Source organism: Manis pentadactyla, chromosome 10, assembly GCF_030020395.1.
Source record: "Manis pentadactyla isolate mManPen7 chromosome 10, mManPen7.hap1, whole genome shotgun sequence".
Classification (NCBI taxonomy): Eukaryota; Metazoa; Chordata; class Mammalia; order Pholidota; family Manidae; genus Manis; species Manis pentadactyla.
Window position 1 is genome coordinate 57,177,912 of NC_080028.1, and position 17,125 is coordinate 57,195,036.

At 42.3% G+C, this 17,125-nt stretch overlaps 1 protein-coding gene across 6 annotated transcripts in view; it reads left to right on the forward strand.

Annotated features, from left to right (window-relative positions):
• TBC1D30 (TBC1 domain family member 30) overlaps positions 1-15,918 on the forward strand; it is an 87,584-nt gene extending 71,666 nt beyond the window's left edge. For 3 of the 6 annotated variants that reach the window (XM_036894938.2, XM_036894940.2, XM_036894941.2), the window contains 4 exons: positions 4,861-4,973; positions 5,280-5,419; positions 8,611-8,817; positions 11,190-15,918. In XM_036894938.2, the coding sequence (XP_036750833.2) occupies positions 4,861-4,973; positions 5,280-5,419; positions 8,611-8,817; positions 11,190-11,977 (1,248 nt within the window). In that variant the 3' untranslated portion in view covers positions 11,978-15,918. The remainder of the gene's footprint in view (positions 1-4,860; positions 4,974-5,279; positions 5,420-8,610; positions 8,818-11,189) is intronic. The other 3 variants (XM_036894939.2, XM_036894942.2, XR_008992067.1) reach the window with 2 other exon arrangements.
• Positions 15,919-17,125: the final 1,207 nt, after the last annotated feature.

Genomic DNA, 17,125 nt, shown 5'->3' on the forward strand with positions numbered 1-17,125 from the left:
GATAGGACTTAGCCATGGAAAATGGATATAGGGCGGGGAGAACGGAATGGGGGAGACAAGCAGTCCCAAGTTTCTGGCTTAGGAAGAAGAGTGTGAGTTTATTGCAGGGAGGAAGGTGGGTTTGCTTGGAGTCAGGCTGCCTTGGAGGTGTGCTTTGCCTGCCCCGATCCGCCTGTCCAAAGATGTTCCTCGCTACTTCACAGCCGGAACCTACTACACGGGTCACAGCTCCATGCCCCCCGGGCCTCTCAGTCCATGCACATTCCCATGACCCAGCTGCGGGTCCCTCTGACACCATCTGTGGAAATCAAATCTGCCCGCCTGGGTACTGCTCATTCTCTTCTCTCCCCACCCCTCAGCCTCCTTGATGATGCCTCCTTCAACCTCCTTCAGCACTTAAGGTTTTTAATAATTGATTTAATACTAATCATAGGTTATTTTGTATTCTTTATTTTTTCAAATATGTTAATCTACTTTTTCTGATGAAGAAGCAAGTTCCTTAATGATTGGAGCCTCATATTACTCTGTATCCTCACAACACCTAGCATGGTGCTAAGAATACGTCTGGTTGCTCAATGAATACACTGTATCTTAGAATGTTAGGACTTGAGGCAGTGATTTTCAAACTTGACTGTGCATAAGAATCATTTCAGGAGTGTATTAAAAGGCAGATACTTATCCCATGGGCGGTTCTGATGTAAAACCTTTAAACAACACTTAGGAAAAGACTGGCTTAAAAGAAGTTTAAAGATCAACTAGCCTAGCTCTTTACTGACCTAGTCACTTTGCAGAGAGGAAACTAAAGCTCAGAGAGTGAGCATCTTCCCAGTTTCTTAGATTGTCTAGTGGCAGAGCCAGGCCTGAGGTCCAGGTCCTTGGCTCCTAGCATGCTTTTCCCCCACCACCTGGCACACTGCTTCCACCTTATTCAAAACATGTTTTTCTAAAGCTGAATTCCTCTTTAGAAGAATAGGACGTTTTATTTCACTTGAAGTTTAGACGTTGCCAAAACGAGTGAGAATATGGTATGTTGACATATGCCATCTTTGTCCTGTAGAAATTTCCAGTCTTAGGTATTTGGGGAAAAGAGAACTACTTCTTTACCCTGCTTTAGAAAATCCTAGAGGGAAAAATGTAGGTTGTGGTTTGGTTGAATCAATTCCATTTCAGTAGCATTTCTCCTGCCCAGGAAGATGTCTGGGTGAAGATGAACTGAGCCTAATTTTTGTACAACTTGCGTTTTCATATTTCTTGTAAAACATGTCAGTAATGAGGAAAGAAAAACTAATTCCTTTTTAGCAGAGCCTGAATATAAATGTCTATGCAAGTGCGTTTTGTTAGTTTGGATAGTAAATTGACTTGTTGGCTTCCCTTGGCATCACAGAGTATTAAGGAGAAAAATGGTTAATGTTATTTCAAGCCACTCTCTTTTCTGTATTCAGTGTTTTTTAAAAAAAATTAATTCAATGGCTGTGATCCAAGTATAGTAGACCATAAATCTGCCAGCAAACCTGAAGTGGCTCCAGATGAAAAAATGCAGACTGCCTGTAAGGTCTTTATTTTTGAGCTGAGAAGATGAAAGGATTCTCCTTGTTTGTCTTCCCGCATTTCTTTCAGTTCTAAGTGTCATACATAAAATAATTTCCTGGGGTTTTTTTCCTCTGTAAATTATATCACTCTTTTTTGCTTTATTAGCAATGGCTGTATTGATAGTGTTTGGAAAAAAGAGTGCCAGTGAAATAGTGTATATGGATTTTAGTACGACAAAATCTCTCATGAATTCCTTCATGGAATAGAGAGAAAAGTCAGATGCTATTAGAAGGGGTTTGTAGGTGTTTGGAAAAACCTAACCCAAGTGCTCATCAATAACGTGATGTTACCTGGGGGGAGCTCTCATGCGCCATGGGGCAGGACCTGCCCTTGGACTGTTCACATTTTTCCACCAGTGATGTGGTGGGAATAAAAAGTGTGTGGATGCTGGTCTAATAGAAGGATGACGTTCGATTAAGTGATGCTGTCAATAATTGAAACCATCTACCCTGCAAAAGGGTGTGTACCCATAACTGGAAGTGTTTCAGCAGTGCTTCAACTGGAAGTTGTTTCAACCATCTGTTGGAGATGCTCTCGAGGGAACTCTGTTTGGGAGGGAAGCTGAACTAATAAATTCCTTCTAACCTGAGGAGTCTGTTAGTGTACCACATTTTGGCTCTAAGATGATTAGTAAAATTTCTTTCCTGGAATGTGTTGGAGATCTCTGATTTATAAAGCTAGAAACTTAGAGCTTCTCTGGTACCCTGAGGACTGTGGTGATGGGATGGTGTGTGGTGTCCATTCGTGGGATAAACATGCCTTTAGACATGTGAGACCTTCAAATTAGAGTGAATTTATGGGAAGAAGTACTATAAACATACTTGTTTTAGGAACACTGATCTCTTTGAAGGACTAACTAAAAGTAAATGATAGAGAAAGGAAGATCAGAAAGAGGAAAAGAAAGCACAGTGGAGCCAGGTTGCTTTTTGGTCAGACGTCTTCAGCTGAGTGGCCCCAGCAGGTCGCTAAGTGCCATTTACCCTGGGGCAGGGTGGGACGAAGTAGAAGCAGGATGTTCTTCCCATTCCTTTCTTATAAACTTCCTTCATGAGGCTGTACAAGGGAATTTTCTGATACCTTTTTATAAAACTGGCAAAAATAAAATAGCAGTGAATCTTCAGCCAGTCGCCCCCTAATTGTCTTCACTGAGATATTTTCATTGATAAGGAGTTTTGAAATTCCAGCATTAATAATTCCATCTTTTAAATTTGATTCCAAATGGCATCGATTTTTTTTTTATTGAAGTATAACATTATGTTAGTTTCAAGCGTACAACATAATGATGCGGTATTTGTATATATTCTATAATGATCACCACAATCAGTCTAGTTAACATCCATCACCTTACATGGTTCAACATTTTTTTTCTTGTGATGAAAACTTTTAAGGTGTATTCTCTGAGCAACTTTCAAATATAAGATACAATATTATTACTGTAGTCACTGTGCTGTTCATTACATCTGGTATAGTTTTCTTAAAATCTGAAGCAAGTTTCTGAATTTTCAAAGAAAAAAAGTGTCATGAGTGAGGAGCAGGCTGATTCTTGGCCCAGCACTGGGACCACGTTTGGTGTGTGATGACCAGGGGTTGAGGCTGCCCTGTAGAGGTCTGAGTAGAGCTGCTGTGTTCTGCACCTAAAGCCAGGGTGCTGAGGAGAAGGCATCACCTCTCTCCATTTCCCTCAAACGGGTGTGTGGAGCTAAGACAGGTCAGGAGAGCAAGGAGGGAAGAATTCTGTACCAGCAATGAGGCAGCTTTTTGGGTGGTGAGTGTTGGCGCCTTTGTGGGATCAAAGAACGTGAGTTCACTCTGACCATTATTAATGAAATGATGGGAAGTACTTTAGGTGTATGGAATGTATTAGAAATAATATAGTAAAACTTACATACTCACCTCCCAACTTAAGAAATAAAACTAACAACAGGTGAGCACCTCACATACCTCTCTCCCACCTCACAGCCTGCCCCTCTCAGAACTGATCACCATGCTGGGTTTCAAACCTTCATTTTCAGATGAGGAGAAGGAGGCCCAGAGAGGTCAGGAACTGCCCTTATCTCACACTCCAGACTAGTGGGGAGCACAGGTAGCTTCTTCATGAGATAGGACATGAGAGGGGACAACTCCGAGATGACTTTGTGGTTCCAGTAAGTTATGTAACTTTGCATAATAAACAATGTAGAAATAAAGGAATTTTAGCTGACACTTTGTTGTCTGGAACTGTAAGATGTTGCAGTAAGACATAAGCAGAGGCCATGCAGTTCAGGGACTGTCAGACGTGCAGGTGGTTTAGAATCAAAACTGCAGAGTACTGTCACAGTGGAGCTGGAGTTATAAAGTGAACCCGCAGTGCGGCTAAGCCCCTTTCAGAGCCCTACGTTTCCTACCATGCAAATATTAGGTGCTTCCTAAGCCTTCAGAAAACCAGTCCTTTGAAATGAAAAATACCAGTTTAAAGTGTTTTCCTAGAAAAGTGTCATCAGAACATTTGAATGGCTTCCTGAGAGAAATGAAAGTGTGATGAGTATTTTCTGGTAAATAAGAACCTGAAGGATTAAAGAAATCTGGAGCAATTAAATTTTAACAAAGAGAACAGACAAGATTACTTTCCCCCTGATAGAATGATATATAATTTTAAAATTCTGGAGGAAGCACAGGTGTTTTTCCCATTTTTATTTATAGATTTTTTAACAGCCTATGCTTTACACCCTGTCACTTTTTTCTTATTTTTTTTTTTCTTTAAGAATAACAGCTAACAATTTTCACCTGGAACTCACACACAGGCATTTGAAAAGGTGGAATCTTTGGAGAAAGCGTGCAGTTCATCACAAGATCATCCACTAGACTTAAATTTTATCCAGAAGGCTGACATTAAATGTCTATAGAAATCATCAAAGCTTTGGAAAACAAGCACTACATATGAAGAACACTGGCAGATTCTTTGTTAAAGAAGTAATAGGGAGCTGTGGGGTTTCTGAATTAACCCATCTATCAAATGAACAGGAGGAAGTCAGATGCCCCTGTTTGCCCACCCAGGTTCACCAACTAGAATGCCCAGCCGCAGCTGGACTGATTCGAGAGCTCACTGTTGTGTTTATCAGTATGCTTTTGTCTTTTTCTAAAGCCCATCAAGTGGAATCTCTCCACTTGCTGTGTAAGGAGCAGTATCTGCCTGTTCACACTCAGATCATCAAACGTTAATGTCTTTCCAGAATTGATAAGAGCTGTGAAGACCACCATTCCAGACTTGGCAACCTTGCTTTTGTTTTTCAGACTGTTTATTCTATGGCTCCATTCCCTTTCCCGCAATTGGCAGAGTTGAGGGAAAAATACACCTACAACATTACACCATTCCCAGCCACGGTCAAACCCATCTCCATTTCTAGGTAATGTCCTTTTTTTTCCCTTGTTGCTTTTGTACCATCATTTGTTATTTTAAATTAGTATTTATTAAGCCTCAGAAATATATTCAAAGTAGTTTGGTACTTAAAACCCGAATGTCTCTTTTCTAAAGGCTCTGATTTAAATTCAAGAGAGGAATTAGGTGGGGCAAGAGCAGGAGAGAAGATAGGATGGGGGAGAGATTTTTTTGTATATATAAATTACATATTTGTCACTTAAAACACGTAATTTTATAACTTTTTTTAAAGCACTATTTCCTTTGAATATTTCTTTTTCTTATTTTTTCCAAGACGACATGGTAAGGTCAGAGACAGTGATGAGGAGAATGATCCAGACGATGAAGATGCTGTTGCTAATGCAGTGGGGTGTCTTGGACCTTTCAGTGGACTCCTGGCACCTGAACTCCAGAAATACCCAAAGCAAATTAAAGGTAAGGAGGTGGCTCTTTATTTAGAAGATCGCAAAGTGTTGGCTTGCTATATAGCAAGGGTATTATTACTGTGTCTTACAAATGCCTATTGTTTCCTGAACTTAATACCACTATAAAAGGTCTTTATTGAAATTATCTTCTTTGCTACTGTATTGTTTTGCAGGATTTCTCTGTTATGTGTTGCATGCTTAATGCATATTTCTTTTTCTTTATGAGTTTTACCTCCACTCAAATGACTCAATTTAAAAAAGAATTACAGATAACCTTTATTAAGCAACTGTGGTTCTAGACATTTTACATATATTATTCATTTAATCTTCATAAGAACTTGCAAATTAGGTGTTATTGATTCCATTTTTACAGATGAGAAACTGAGATTTAAAGTTACCCAGCATCATAATGTCCATAAGCAGCAGAGCTGAACTGATAGCCCAGGTCAGTCTGGCTCTTATCTGGCTCCTAGGTTTTAACTATGATGTTTTGGACCCTGACATTGCCTGATGTTGCCAGAAGGCTTTGACTGTTGCTACCAGTTGCATGCCTTTCTAACCTAAGGGAAGGAAGCCTTCCTTCCCAAAACAACTGGTTCCCTAAGCCGAATTTGGATTTACCAGATAGTGGCATTTGAGGGGGCCCCGAGTTCAGCATTAACTGATAGACAACAAAGTCAGGAATATAGATGTAAAAATATCTTCTTTGCTAGATAGATAGAATCCAAAGCTGGATTGGAGGTGTTAAGGTAAATCATCAAACCTTAGAAACAAAGCAGGCGGATGACTGCTCTTTCAATGTCATTGTTTAACTGGCTCTCCCAACAGTTACATGGTAGAGCACACCTACTAGACATTATTCTTTACTGTTTGATTATAGTCCGGAGACTGAAGTTAAATGTTCACATGAAGATTTCTGTCAGTGGAAAAGATAATCCCAAAGGTTAGTCCTATGGCCCTATGGCGCAAAACTGTTGTGCATTGAGTTTCTTGGTCCTTGACTTCTCAAAGGAAATAATTCAGTTGAGAGATCAGATAGCAGGTAGAAGCAGCAAGGAGTTTGTTAGGTTAAAGTGAAATATACATGGAAGGATCCAAGCAGGCAACTCGAAAAGAACTGAGTGCTGTGATCCAACTTTTTATGTTCAGTTCTGTAGTACAGATTCTCGCATATAAGCATGAATAATTCTATTTGAGTTTAACTGAATTCATTATAGACTGGCTTTTCTTCCTATAGAAATACCCTCTTAATCTAAAACATTATGGTAGCCTCTACTTGAATTTGAGTGATAAGAAACACATGATCTCATAGGACATTCTGCTAGCTTCTGCCACTTAGTCCATGGTTTCTAGGTGCAAAGAGATAACCTCCATCTACCAGTCCTAGTAATAGTTCTTCTCTTTGGAACAAAACAGAACAAGTCTACTACTCCCCATCTATTGGATGTCTCTTCATACCTTTGAGGACAGCCACCACGTCCCCCTAAAGCTTTCTCCATGGTCCATGTTCAGAATTTCTCAAAGATACAATTTCCAGAACTCTTGATAGTCTATAAATTCACCTCTAAACATGCTTTAGAGGTGTCCTTTTAAAAATGTGGTGCTCTGAATTAAACGCCACACTCTCTTTTCTTCTTGAGGAGCACGGACTTGCTGTGGTCTGGATGTCATTGATGTGATGAACCCTTTTAAAGTGGCTCTTGGTTCTCCCACTGTGTTCCTTCCCATCTGGGTAGCAGCTCTTCCTTTAGGGTATTTGTTCTGCCTCTTCCGGTCTGGAGAACCTTTCTCCTTGCTGAAAAGGACAGAAACATGCTAAAAGAAGACAGAGACAAAAGCTATGAGGCACCTCTGTGTTCTCTTTGCCATCTGCCAACTTAATGCTCTCTCCTCAGAGTCAGTTTTATTCTTCTTGCTTGGAAGGTTCCTCTTTTTGTTTTTTGGTTGTGGTAGTTTTGAGTTCCCCATGTCTTAGCTTGCTTTGAGTTTTAACCTGCTCAGTGGTTCAGGTTCATGCTGTTGTGTGTGTATGTCTCTGGTATGGCTTCTCAACTTTGTAAGTGGCTTTTGAAAATCTGAACCTGACAAGAGTTCTGTTGAGTCCACGATGCCCTCCACCCCGCTCTTTGTTGCCTTGATTTCAGCCATGGGGTCTATGGGTCCTTGCCATGGGATCAAGATGTATTTTAATTCTAAAATTCTTTAGCCCTCATTTCTGTGGTCTGGGTCCATGTTCCTCTATTTCTCTCTTTTCTTTCTGTACAACCAGGATTGTCTTCTGCCGAGTCCCATCATTCATCTTTCTTGTTGGTTTTAAGTTCAGATGTGAGGTTCCCTTGTAATTTTCTTCTCTTTAAAAGAAGGGTTTTCAGTAAAAAAGGGAAGTAAATTTATCCGATGTTTAGGCTTTATCTAAGTAGCACTTTTGGCAGATGTTAGGATAGTTGGAAACCCCAATTAATCTTTTTCTTTTAAAGTTGGTTCCCAGGCCAGTGGTGCCTACTGTGCTAGGAGCACTGCACTGCATCCCTCCCCAGCCTGTGCAGAATGTGTGTGCACTCACATGGTGCTTGTTTCTCTTTCTCAGATGTCATCTCCATTTTATTTAATGGGCAAATCTGCCAGTTGTAGGGGTCACTGGAGGAGCAGAAACCACACCAGACATAATATACTTAGTAGATGATCAGAAAATGTTTGCTAAATGAATAAAAACATTCATCTTCAGTGATACAGTGATCCAAAGTTGTGGTAGTTTTATAGAATGTATTGCTATTTTTAACTTAAAAACTCACTGTAATGACTAACCTCTACAAACTATCAATCCCTTATAAATCCTCATGTAGTTATATGGAAATATGCACACTGACGTTAGATATCTGGAGTTATATTTTTCTGAGAGAATTTTAGAACATGACAGCAATTTTATCTGCCAACAGTTGATCTGATGTCTAGAAAGTGAACAAGTGATAAAAAATCAAATGGTAAACCCCTAGAGCTCATTTCAGACCCATAATTAGGTGAATAAAATGCAGACATATTTTCAGGACCAAATCAAAAGAAGTACTAGACAAATTCTAGAGTACATTTTTTTTTTGTGGTTTACAATTTCCTGGAGGTTAAGGTACTACAGCTACTATAGCGGGTTGTAGGATAAACCATTCTCATTGTCCCGTTCCTCCTTGTCTCCGCCCTGGAGTACAGAACCAAACGAAGAGCAGAGTCTGAGGTCTAATAACATAGCAGAGCTGAGTCCAGGAGCGATCAATTCGTGTCGAAGCGAGTACAACGCAGCTCTGAACAGCATGATGATGGAACGCATGACCACTGACATCGACGCGCTGAAGCGGCAGTATTCTCGCATCACGAAGAAACAGCAGCAGCAGGTCCATCAGGTGTACATCAGGGCAGGTAAGGCGGTTCTGTGTCTCAATCCATTCAGCTATGTCAGCTTGTGGGTGGAAATATGGGTGTTCCCAGGATGGCCTCAGACTCACTACACACTGTGGCTCAGTGTCCATGCACAGAGCTGGATGAGATGCAGCATATTGAGCGTCTCATTATTATTTTATCTTACCAGGCTTGAAAGAAGACAGAAACCATGCGTTCTTTTTAGGTCCCAAGAACCAGACTGTTGATGGTATTGAGCACATCTTTACCATGTGTGCCTGCGGAGAGGGGTTTACAAATGATCAGAATGTCACACAGCCGTGCAATCCTTGGACTTGAGACATGTTGCAGCTGTTGCCTCTTAAGTTTCTGGTATTTGAAAATAGAGTGTAGTCATCCGAGCTCTAGTGGATTAAGCTGTTTACTTGCTATTTGGCGGTAATGTAACAGATGTTGTGATCGGAGACAGGAAAACGCCATTACCATGCCTTGTTGGTGAGTTAGCAGTGTCTTGGGAGTTGACTGAGAAGAAAACAAGATGCAGTTGGAAATGTTCTTTTCCAAGGATTGTCAAGCTTCTTTTTTCTTTTAATTCTGAGAATCCCATTGAACAATCTGCTTTATTGTTTAATATTTGCTGATTTGGAAATCCTAATGAAATGATGCCTGTCCAGAATTAACCAAAATATAAATTGGATGTGTTTTAAAGAGGCTTGTGAGCATGTGACTGATCTTGCACAAAAACTGAATTTACCTTCCACTTATCCCAGGGGAGTAGGTGACTTCTCAAAGATTCTTACTTTACCCTGAATCACTAAGAAAGCAATCACAAAAGAAACTAAACCACATCACTTTATTTTTCAAATAAATATTTTCAAAACACTGGCACATACATGTCCTCATTTTGTCCTTGAATCTATGAGGAAGGCAAGGACAGATATCCTTTGAAAAGATAAGGAAATGGTGATTCAGGAAGCTTTGGCAGTTGTCTGGGGTTCTTTAGCACTGGGAAGAGGTCAGGCCAGGGCTAGAACTCTTGTGTTCTGCCTCTTTGTATAGTCCTTTTCAACCACATCCCACAAACCTTGCAGCAGGGTGGGGAAAAATCAGCCCAGGCCTGACACTCCATTCAGGGGTCAGCAAATTATGGTTCACAGACCAAAGCCTGCTTGCTGCCTGTTTTTGTAAATAAAGTTTTATTGTAATACAAGCATACCCATCTGTTTCCATATTGCCTATGACTGCTTTCACACTGCAATGACTAAAATACAACCAGGTCCTTTATGGGAAAGGTTTACTGACCCCTACTCTAGATCGTGGTTTATGCAGTTCTTTTTAGGGAGATATTGTTGTTCAAAGGCAAAGTTCTTAAGCATTGCTTTTTTTTTAAATTTCGGTATCATTAATATACAATCACATGAGCAACATTGTGGTTACTAGATCTCCCCCATTATCAAGTCCCCACCACATACCCCATTACAGTCACTGTCCATCAGCCATAGTAAGATGCTATAGAGTCACTACTTGTCTTCTCTGTGCTATACTGCCTTTCCTGTGCCCTCCCCTACATTATGTGTGCTAATCGTAGTGCCCCTTCTCCCCACTTCTCCCTCCCTTCCCACTCATCCTCCCCAGTTTATTTCCCTTTGGTAACTGTTAGTCCATTCTCGGGTTCTGTGAGTCTGCTGCTGTTTTGTTCCTTCAGTTTTTGCTTTGTTCTTATGTTCTACAGATGAGTGAAATCATTTGGTACTTGTCTTTCTCTGCCTGGGACAATAACACTATCAACAGTGCCCTCCAGGAGAACAAAGCTTTTGCTGCTCCCAGTTTCCAGTTTGCCCCGAAGTCCATTGCAGATGTAGGAGTGGTTTTTCATACGTAGATCAGGCATTGCGTAGTTGTGATTTCACTGCATTTTTACCACCTTACCGCTTCTCTCATTCTGCTGTCTCTCATTTCATAATATGCAGTATGTTCTTTTCCTACCTCTCAGAGGCTGACAGCTGATAATCCATATGGTCATGGCATTTGACTTACTACTTTTAAAAATCTTCAAAGATTTTCTAGGTAGGAGACCTCTAAGGTTGCTTCTTGGAGACAACAGCTTCTTGGAGAAAACATGAGGGAGGCTTTACTCTAACTGGAAGTGAGGGAGTCAGTCTGCTCCTTTTTCATATCCTCAGCCCCTCGTCTCCTCCTCTTTGTAGGGGGAGAAGGAGGGAGTAGGTACCCAGGCTCTGGGGTTGAATTCAGTTTCTGCTGCCTCCAGTCACATGACTCGGCCAATACCTGGGAAATACGTGGGCAGGGGTGCGGGGACAACCTCTGAGTCTCTCCTCTTCTGTGCTGGATGTGTCTCTGGTATACTTCAAATGACCTTTCATTTATTTCAGACAAAGGGCCAGTGACCAGCATTCTCCCATCTCAGGTAAACAACTCTCCAGTTATAAACCACCTTCTTTTAGGGAAAAAGATGAAAATGTCAAACAGAGCTGCCAAGAATGCTGTCATCCACATCCCTGGTCACACAGGAGGCAAACTATCTCCTGTCCCCTACGAAGACCTCAGGACGAAACTCAATTCTCCCTGGCGAACTCACATCCGCGTCCACAAAAAGACCATGACGAGGACGAAGAGTCAGCTGGGCTGCGGGGACACCATCGGGCTGATAGAGGAGCAGAACAAGGGCCGCAGGAGTGACAGCCTGGGGGCAGGAGAGGCGTTCTCCTCAGACTGCGCGGCGACAGCTCCGCGACAAGGCAGCGGCTCGGATGGTGGCCCGGGGAGGACAGTGGAAGGGCAGTCCCCGGAGCCAGCGTTTGCCGATGCCGGCACCGATGTGTCTGCTGTCCAGGTGAAGTTAGAAGCCCTGGAACTGAACCAAAGGGATGCCGTTGCTGAGCCCCAGCCCATGGTGTGCCCGCCCTGCCCGCGGCACCTCCCAGAGCTGCCCCGTGCGTCTGGAGAAAACCAAGTCGCCAGCAAACCGCCCCCCGGCAGCCACCCCAAGACACCCATCTTTAGCCCCTTTCCCAGCATCAAGCCACTGCGGAAGTCAGCCACCGCCAGGAATTTGGGGTTGTATGGTCCCACAGAGAGAACCCCGACCGTGCACTTTCCTCACATGAGCAGAAGCTTCAGCAAATCCAGTAGTGGAAGCAGTGGCAGTAAGAAACGGTGATGTCTCCGAAATGGAATCTAGATTCACCTTTTCTTGGTGGAATAAGGGTTCCAGCAGGATGGCTCCAAGAGTGTCAGTTGTCCAGTGGAAATGAATAGATAGGTTCAGCAATGCGCAACAGTCCATTAAAATGGGAATTGGAGTTTTATAATGGGAGGTAGAATAGGGATGTTTTCCCATCCACTTATAACAGACACAGTGGATTTTTGTGGCAAAATAAATCTTGTGGTTTTAAAGTGTGAAGTTTTTCCAGGTTTTCACTGTGAACTGTTTAGAAAAGACTGTGTATCTGAACTGTTACCCTCTCTTCCTTCCTCCTGTTCTGAGGGCCTGCACAGTCCCTGTGACAGCACCCCCAGCCTTCCAGTTTTCTGGGTGTTATTGATACTCAAGCATGCACACACTAGCTTGCTAGAACAGAAACTGTAAAAAGAAAGCAAGTTTCTTCGTTGCAAAAAAAACTTCCTGATTGTCCTCTTCATGTCCTGTTGGGGAGAATGTTTGTGTGTGTGTGTGTGTGTGTGTGTGTGTTTCTTCAGCAGTTTCTTTCAACCAGCCTCGAAATTGTTTTTATTCTGATGCTAAAGTGCAGGAGAAAAATCCAGATAGCCTTTCTCTCATTTTCTATTTCTACCTGCAAAATGAAGACCTGTATCTGTTGAAATTTAGGTTGATCATGAACTTGAAGATCTTATGCAGAAAACACAGATGGGATGAGCACTAAATAATTGCTCTGAGCAGCTTGCTGATTCCTCTAAGCTTTTCCTGAGGTTCCCTTTCTCCTCGTAAGGAAGTTTTGGTCCTCAGTGTTAGGATGGCTTGATGAGCTCTACGTGGAGCACGTCCTACCTCCTCCACCATGCAGCTCGTTTCTCTACCAGCTTTCCACGGCAGATGCAGTGATGCCTTTGCTCCAAAGCCAGAACATAGCAACTGCAGCTTTTTACTTGAATTTTGTGCTTTTTTGATTGGGTACTCTGTTACTTGAACACCGCCTTTCTCTGGAGAAGGCTTTTGTGCTCTCTAGCCCCCTCTCATCCACTCCTTCCCCTGCCCCAGCGGGTCAGAGGCAGCACTCTTATTTCCACTACACAGATGGGAACTGAGCCACACAGAGGTGAAGCAACGCTTCACACACTCAAGGTAAATATTCCCGGTATTCAATGTGACTTAGCCACATCTCCTCCAGAGCAGTCGGTGTGGGTTCAATGCTTTTTGTGCTCAGAAGGATTGTCTGTATAGGTTCTGAAAAACCAAGACTGGGAAGCCATTCATTCACTACATTCCCCCCTGACTCACAGGACCTTTCTCCAGGTGCTGGGGAGTCCTGTGATGGTGTTTCACAGAACCAGATTCCCTGCAGATGTAGTTCATTTAAAAAATGCTTTCTGCAACTGTAATTCAGCTGAACAGAAAGCTCTTTCCTCAATCTGTGGCTCCCACCATCATTAGAAGAATAGACTCAGCATCTTTAACCTCATCTCTGGAAGAGCGTGTTCATGCTTGCAGGCATATTGTTGATGCAGTCCGTAATAATTTGGGCTGCTTGGATTGCTAATCCTGAAGCCAAAACTACAGTTTTAGAGAGGGCTTTTACTATGAGAGGTATTAATTTTCATAATAAAATAGACTATCGTTGCATGGGCTTTTTTGAACAGACAACACAAGAATGACATATACAGTGAGAAAAGCCATTTTATCCCTTTTTTGGTATTTTTATCCCCCAGGGAACCGAAGATGGGAAATGTGACTGAAAAGTTATTGCAGTTTGGGTCTTGAATTCTGTGCCATTTGAAGTTAGCATGTAGCTTCTTAAAAAGCAGCCACACCCACAGCCTGGTCTTGGGAAGGGTGTAGGTTTGAGTTGGGCTCACTTTGAATACCGCCCTTGGGAGGAGACCCATTGCATTTTCTAAAGTTAGGCAAGTGTCATGATTTTCTTCCATCTGCTAAACCTACAGATAAGAATGATTCCACCGTATATTCTTCTCTCCTCGCCTGTCCCAAAGGAGTCAGATTAGTCATGTTCCCCTTGAGGATTGTGTGACTTGAATAGAGAATTGTTCTTTTCTCTCGAGTCAGCTCACAGCTCTCTGAGGGTCTGGGTTCAGGGAGATGGGTAATGGGGTGGAGGCCACTCACTACAGGCCCTGGAATTGTGCCATTGCTGTCTGCCAGTGGTCTGGGGGTAGCACATGCCTTCCTTTTCACCAGCGCTGCTCTTCCTGAGAAAGGGGTGGATGAGATTGCACATAGTTTAGGATGAGTGTTTGTTGAATGAATGAATAACTCAAAGGATGATAGTCCTTTGTGGTAAAAATGATCTTGTCAGGATTTTAAAAGCTGACAGGTTCCTATTAGAGCACTCTCTGTACCAGTAATGTGCATGCATTGTACTGTGTAATCACAATGTGGATTGGTCAATTTATGATCCTTACCTACCTTAAAAAATAAATCTGCAGTAGTCTACCACATAGCATGTACAAAGACCCGTATGGACTCGTCATCTTCCCTGTGTATTGGACACTATGCAAGCACCAGAAGTACTTACCAAGTAGCCGTTTCTTTCTTTTTAGATATGTCTATACCTGTTGGCACCAACACCAGCAGTTGACTCTTTGCATTGCCTCTGCGCCTCAGTCCTCTTACAGAAGCCTCCAGATGATTTAACCTAATGTGTCATGTTGGCCTGTGGGCTGTAACTATTGGGAACATTGTATTCCTTTTCTTGTGTCTCTTGTTGCTCTGAAGAACTGTATTGATTACAAAGATACATGTATAAAGATTCTTATTGTTGTAGCTGTTGTGCCATTTTCTCTCCTAGCGGCTGCACAGAACACTATTGTGACATTCCCTTCCCCTGCCTCTTCAGCGTGTCGCCCACCACCCCCCTTGGTCACCTGAACCAGGGACACAGCCCAGCAGGCTCCTTTCCTGCAGACTCATCACTGGGTTGCAGTGGCCTGTGACCTGCTGAGAACTTGGCAGTATAGTAGGTTCCTGAATATGAGTAAGCAGAGAGTTTGAGAATGTGTGTGCGGATATCTGTGTGTGTATGAAATTAACCTTTAGATCTGTCATTTTCCTTTGCTTCAGTGAAATAGAAAAATTAAAATGTAGTTTAGCTTCCTGGTTGTACGGATTCTAAATGAAGAGATCTGTGATCAGGTGTACAGCTGCTGCTGTCTCCCCTCCTAACATCTGTTACTGTTTCTGACCCACTTTCTCTGATCCCTACCACAATGAAAATCAAGGCAGCATTTAAAATACATTATTTTCCCTAAGTAGAAAAGTAACACATGCTTTAAGAAAATACAGAAAACAGCACAAGGAATCACTGGTACTCTGCTATGGGTCTTTCCAAAATGTTCTTGTATGTGTGCATGTGTGTGTATGCACATCATTAGCTACAAAAAGGTATATTGAGCAAATGAGTCTAAACTGTCTTTCTAGTAAATGCTCTAATGCAGCATCATTTTCAGTGACTAGTAGTCCATCATATGTTCGTGACAGAATTCACATAGCCAGTACTTTGTCAGGTGGTTTTTTATTTTAGGTAGTAACTGGAGAGGGCATCCTAATATTTACCCCTTTGTGCACAGCCTTAACTATGTTCTCAGGGTATGTACATTGAGGTGGAATTACTGGGTCAGAAAGTATGCAGATTTTAAAGTATACATATTGCCAAATTACCATTCATAAAGGTTGAACTTACTTATCCAAGCAGTGAACAGGAATGCCAGTTTCTCTATTTCCCTGGAAGAGGCAGCAGTTTTTTTTTTTCTAGGACCTCCAGTGTTGATAGAAGCAATGACAATGGACATTTATATCTCATTCCTGACTTAAGGCAACCATTGACTAAGATATTTGCTGCGATTTCTGGTAGGTATCCTTTATCAGGTGAAGGAAATTACCTTTTATTCTTTGCTCCTAAGGGATTTTTTTAAAATCAAGCTTTGATCTCTAATTTTGTCTTTGGAGAAGGAAGTTAGGGCTTGAGACTTGGTATCTTGCCCTTGAGAAAACCATTACCAGGTTTGATCAAAGAATATTAGGTATTTTAGAGTTGGAAGTGGTAACAGTGAAAATTGTATGTGCAAATTTTCATTGTGGTATTAACATTATTGGTGGGAATTTGGAGATAATGCAAATATCTGAGAATAGGGGAAATGGGTTGGGTGAATTAGGTTCATCCACAAGGATGGAAATGCAATGGCCCATAAGTGTTGAGGCCACTGAAGTAGTGGTTACCTATCATCCATGTGAGTCAGTTCAGATTAAAGTCAGCAGTGTCTAGAACCACAGAGCCATGGGGACACAGCTAAGGATGGGAGACCTTTACTGGCTGGTGGCTGAAAGTAGAACCGGGCAGTGATTCATCCACAAAGGCATCTGTGTTCAGCTGGATGCAGGCTGAATGGGGACTTGTGGACTGTCAGGGTCGTGTGCACTCCCATGAGGTTCTCTGCTGGCCAGGTCCTGAAGCTGAGCCTACTTTCCTGGAGCTCGGCTCTGGTCAGATGCATTGACCTCCTGAAGAGTCAGGCTCCGTTCCCATTCTCTTTATCCCTTCCAGCACCTGCAATCCGATAGCTTACCTGATTGCTACCCCCTACTCCCCCTCCCACTTCCATTTTAATAAAGTTAAAAAACCAGAAAGTTGTCTGTTTCTTAATATTTGCATTCCTGTTATAACAGTTACAGTTTTGTTAGGAAGGAGTTTGGTTCGGAGATGCAGGGAAGTCAGAATGATAGTTAAGGAAGGATTTCATTAAAGGAAGAATAGCCTTGCCGCTTCCTTACAGAGAGCAAGCAAGAGCAGGGGGGAAAGGAAAGCCTACTGAACTCCTGCTTGGATTGGGCAAATCCCTTGCCAACTCCTAAAGTGAGGGTCACCTGGTGTCCAATGTCTGCTTGAATCTGCACAGTATGAGAACTACGCCCCTACCACTCCAGGATTTGGGGGAGCTTCCGTGCAAAGGATGGAGTAAGATTATGTTCTCAGAACTTCCCAAAGGCAAAGAAAGGAGATTTTCCAGCAGGCTACTAAGGAGTACTGCAGTCCTGTCCTGGTCACCTAGGTGATGGAAACCTGCAGGCCCAAATCAGTGTGCTCAGCAGCCCCTCCTACTTATCTGGAGTAGAACA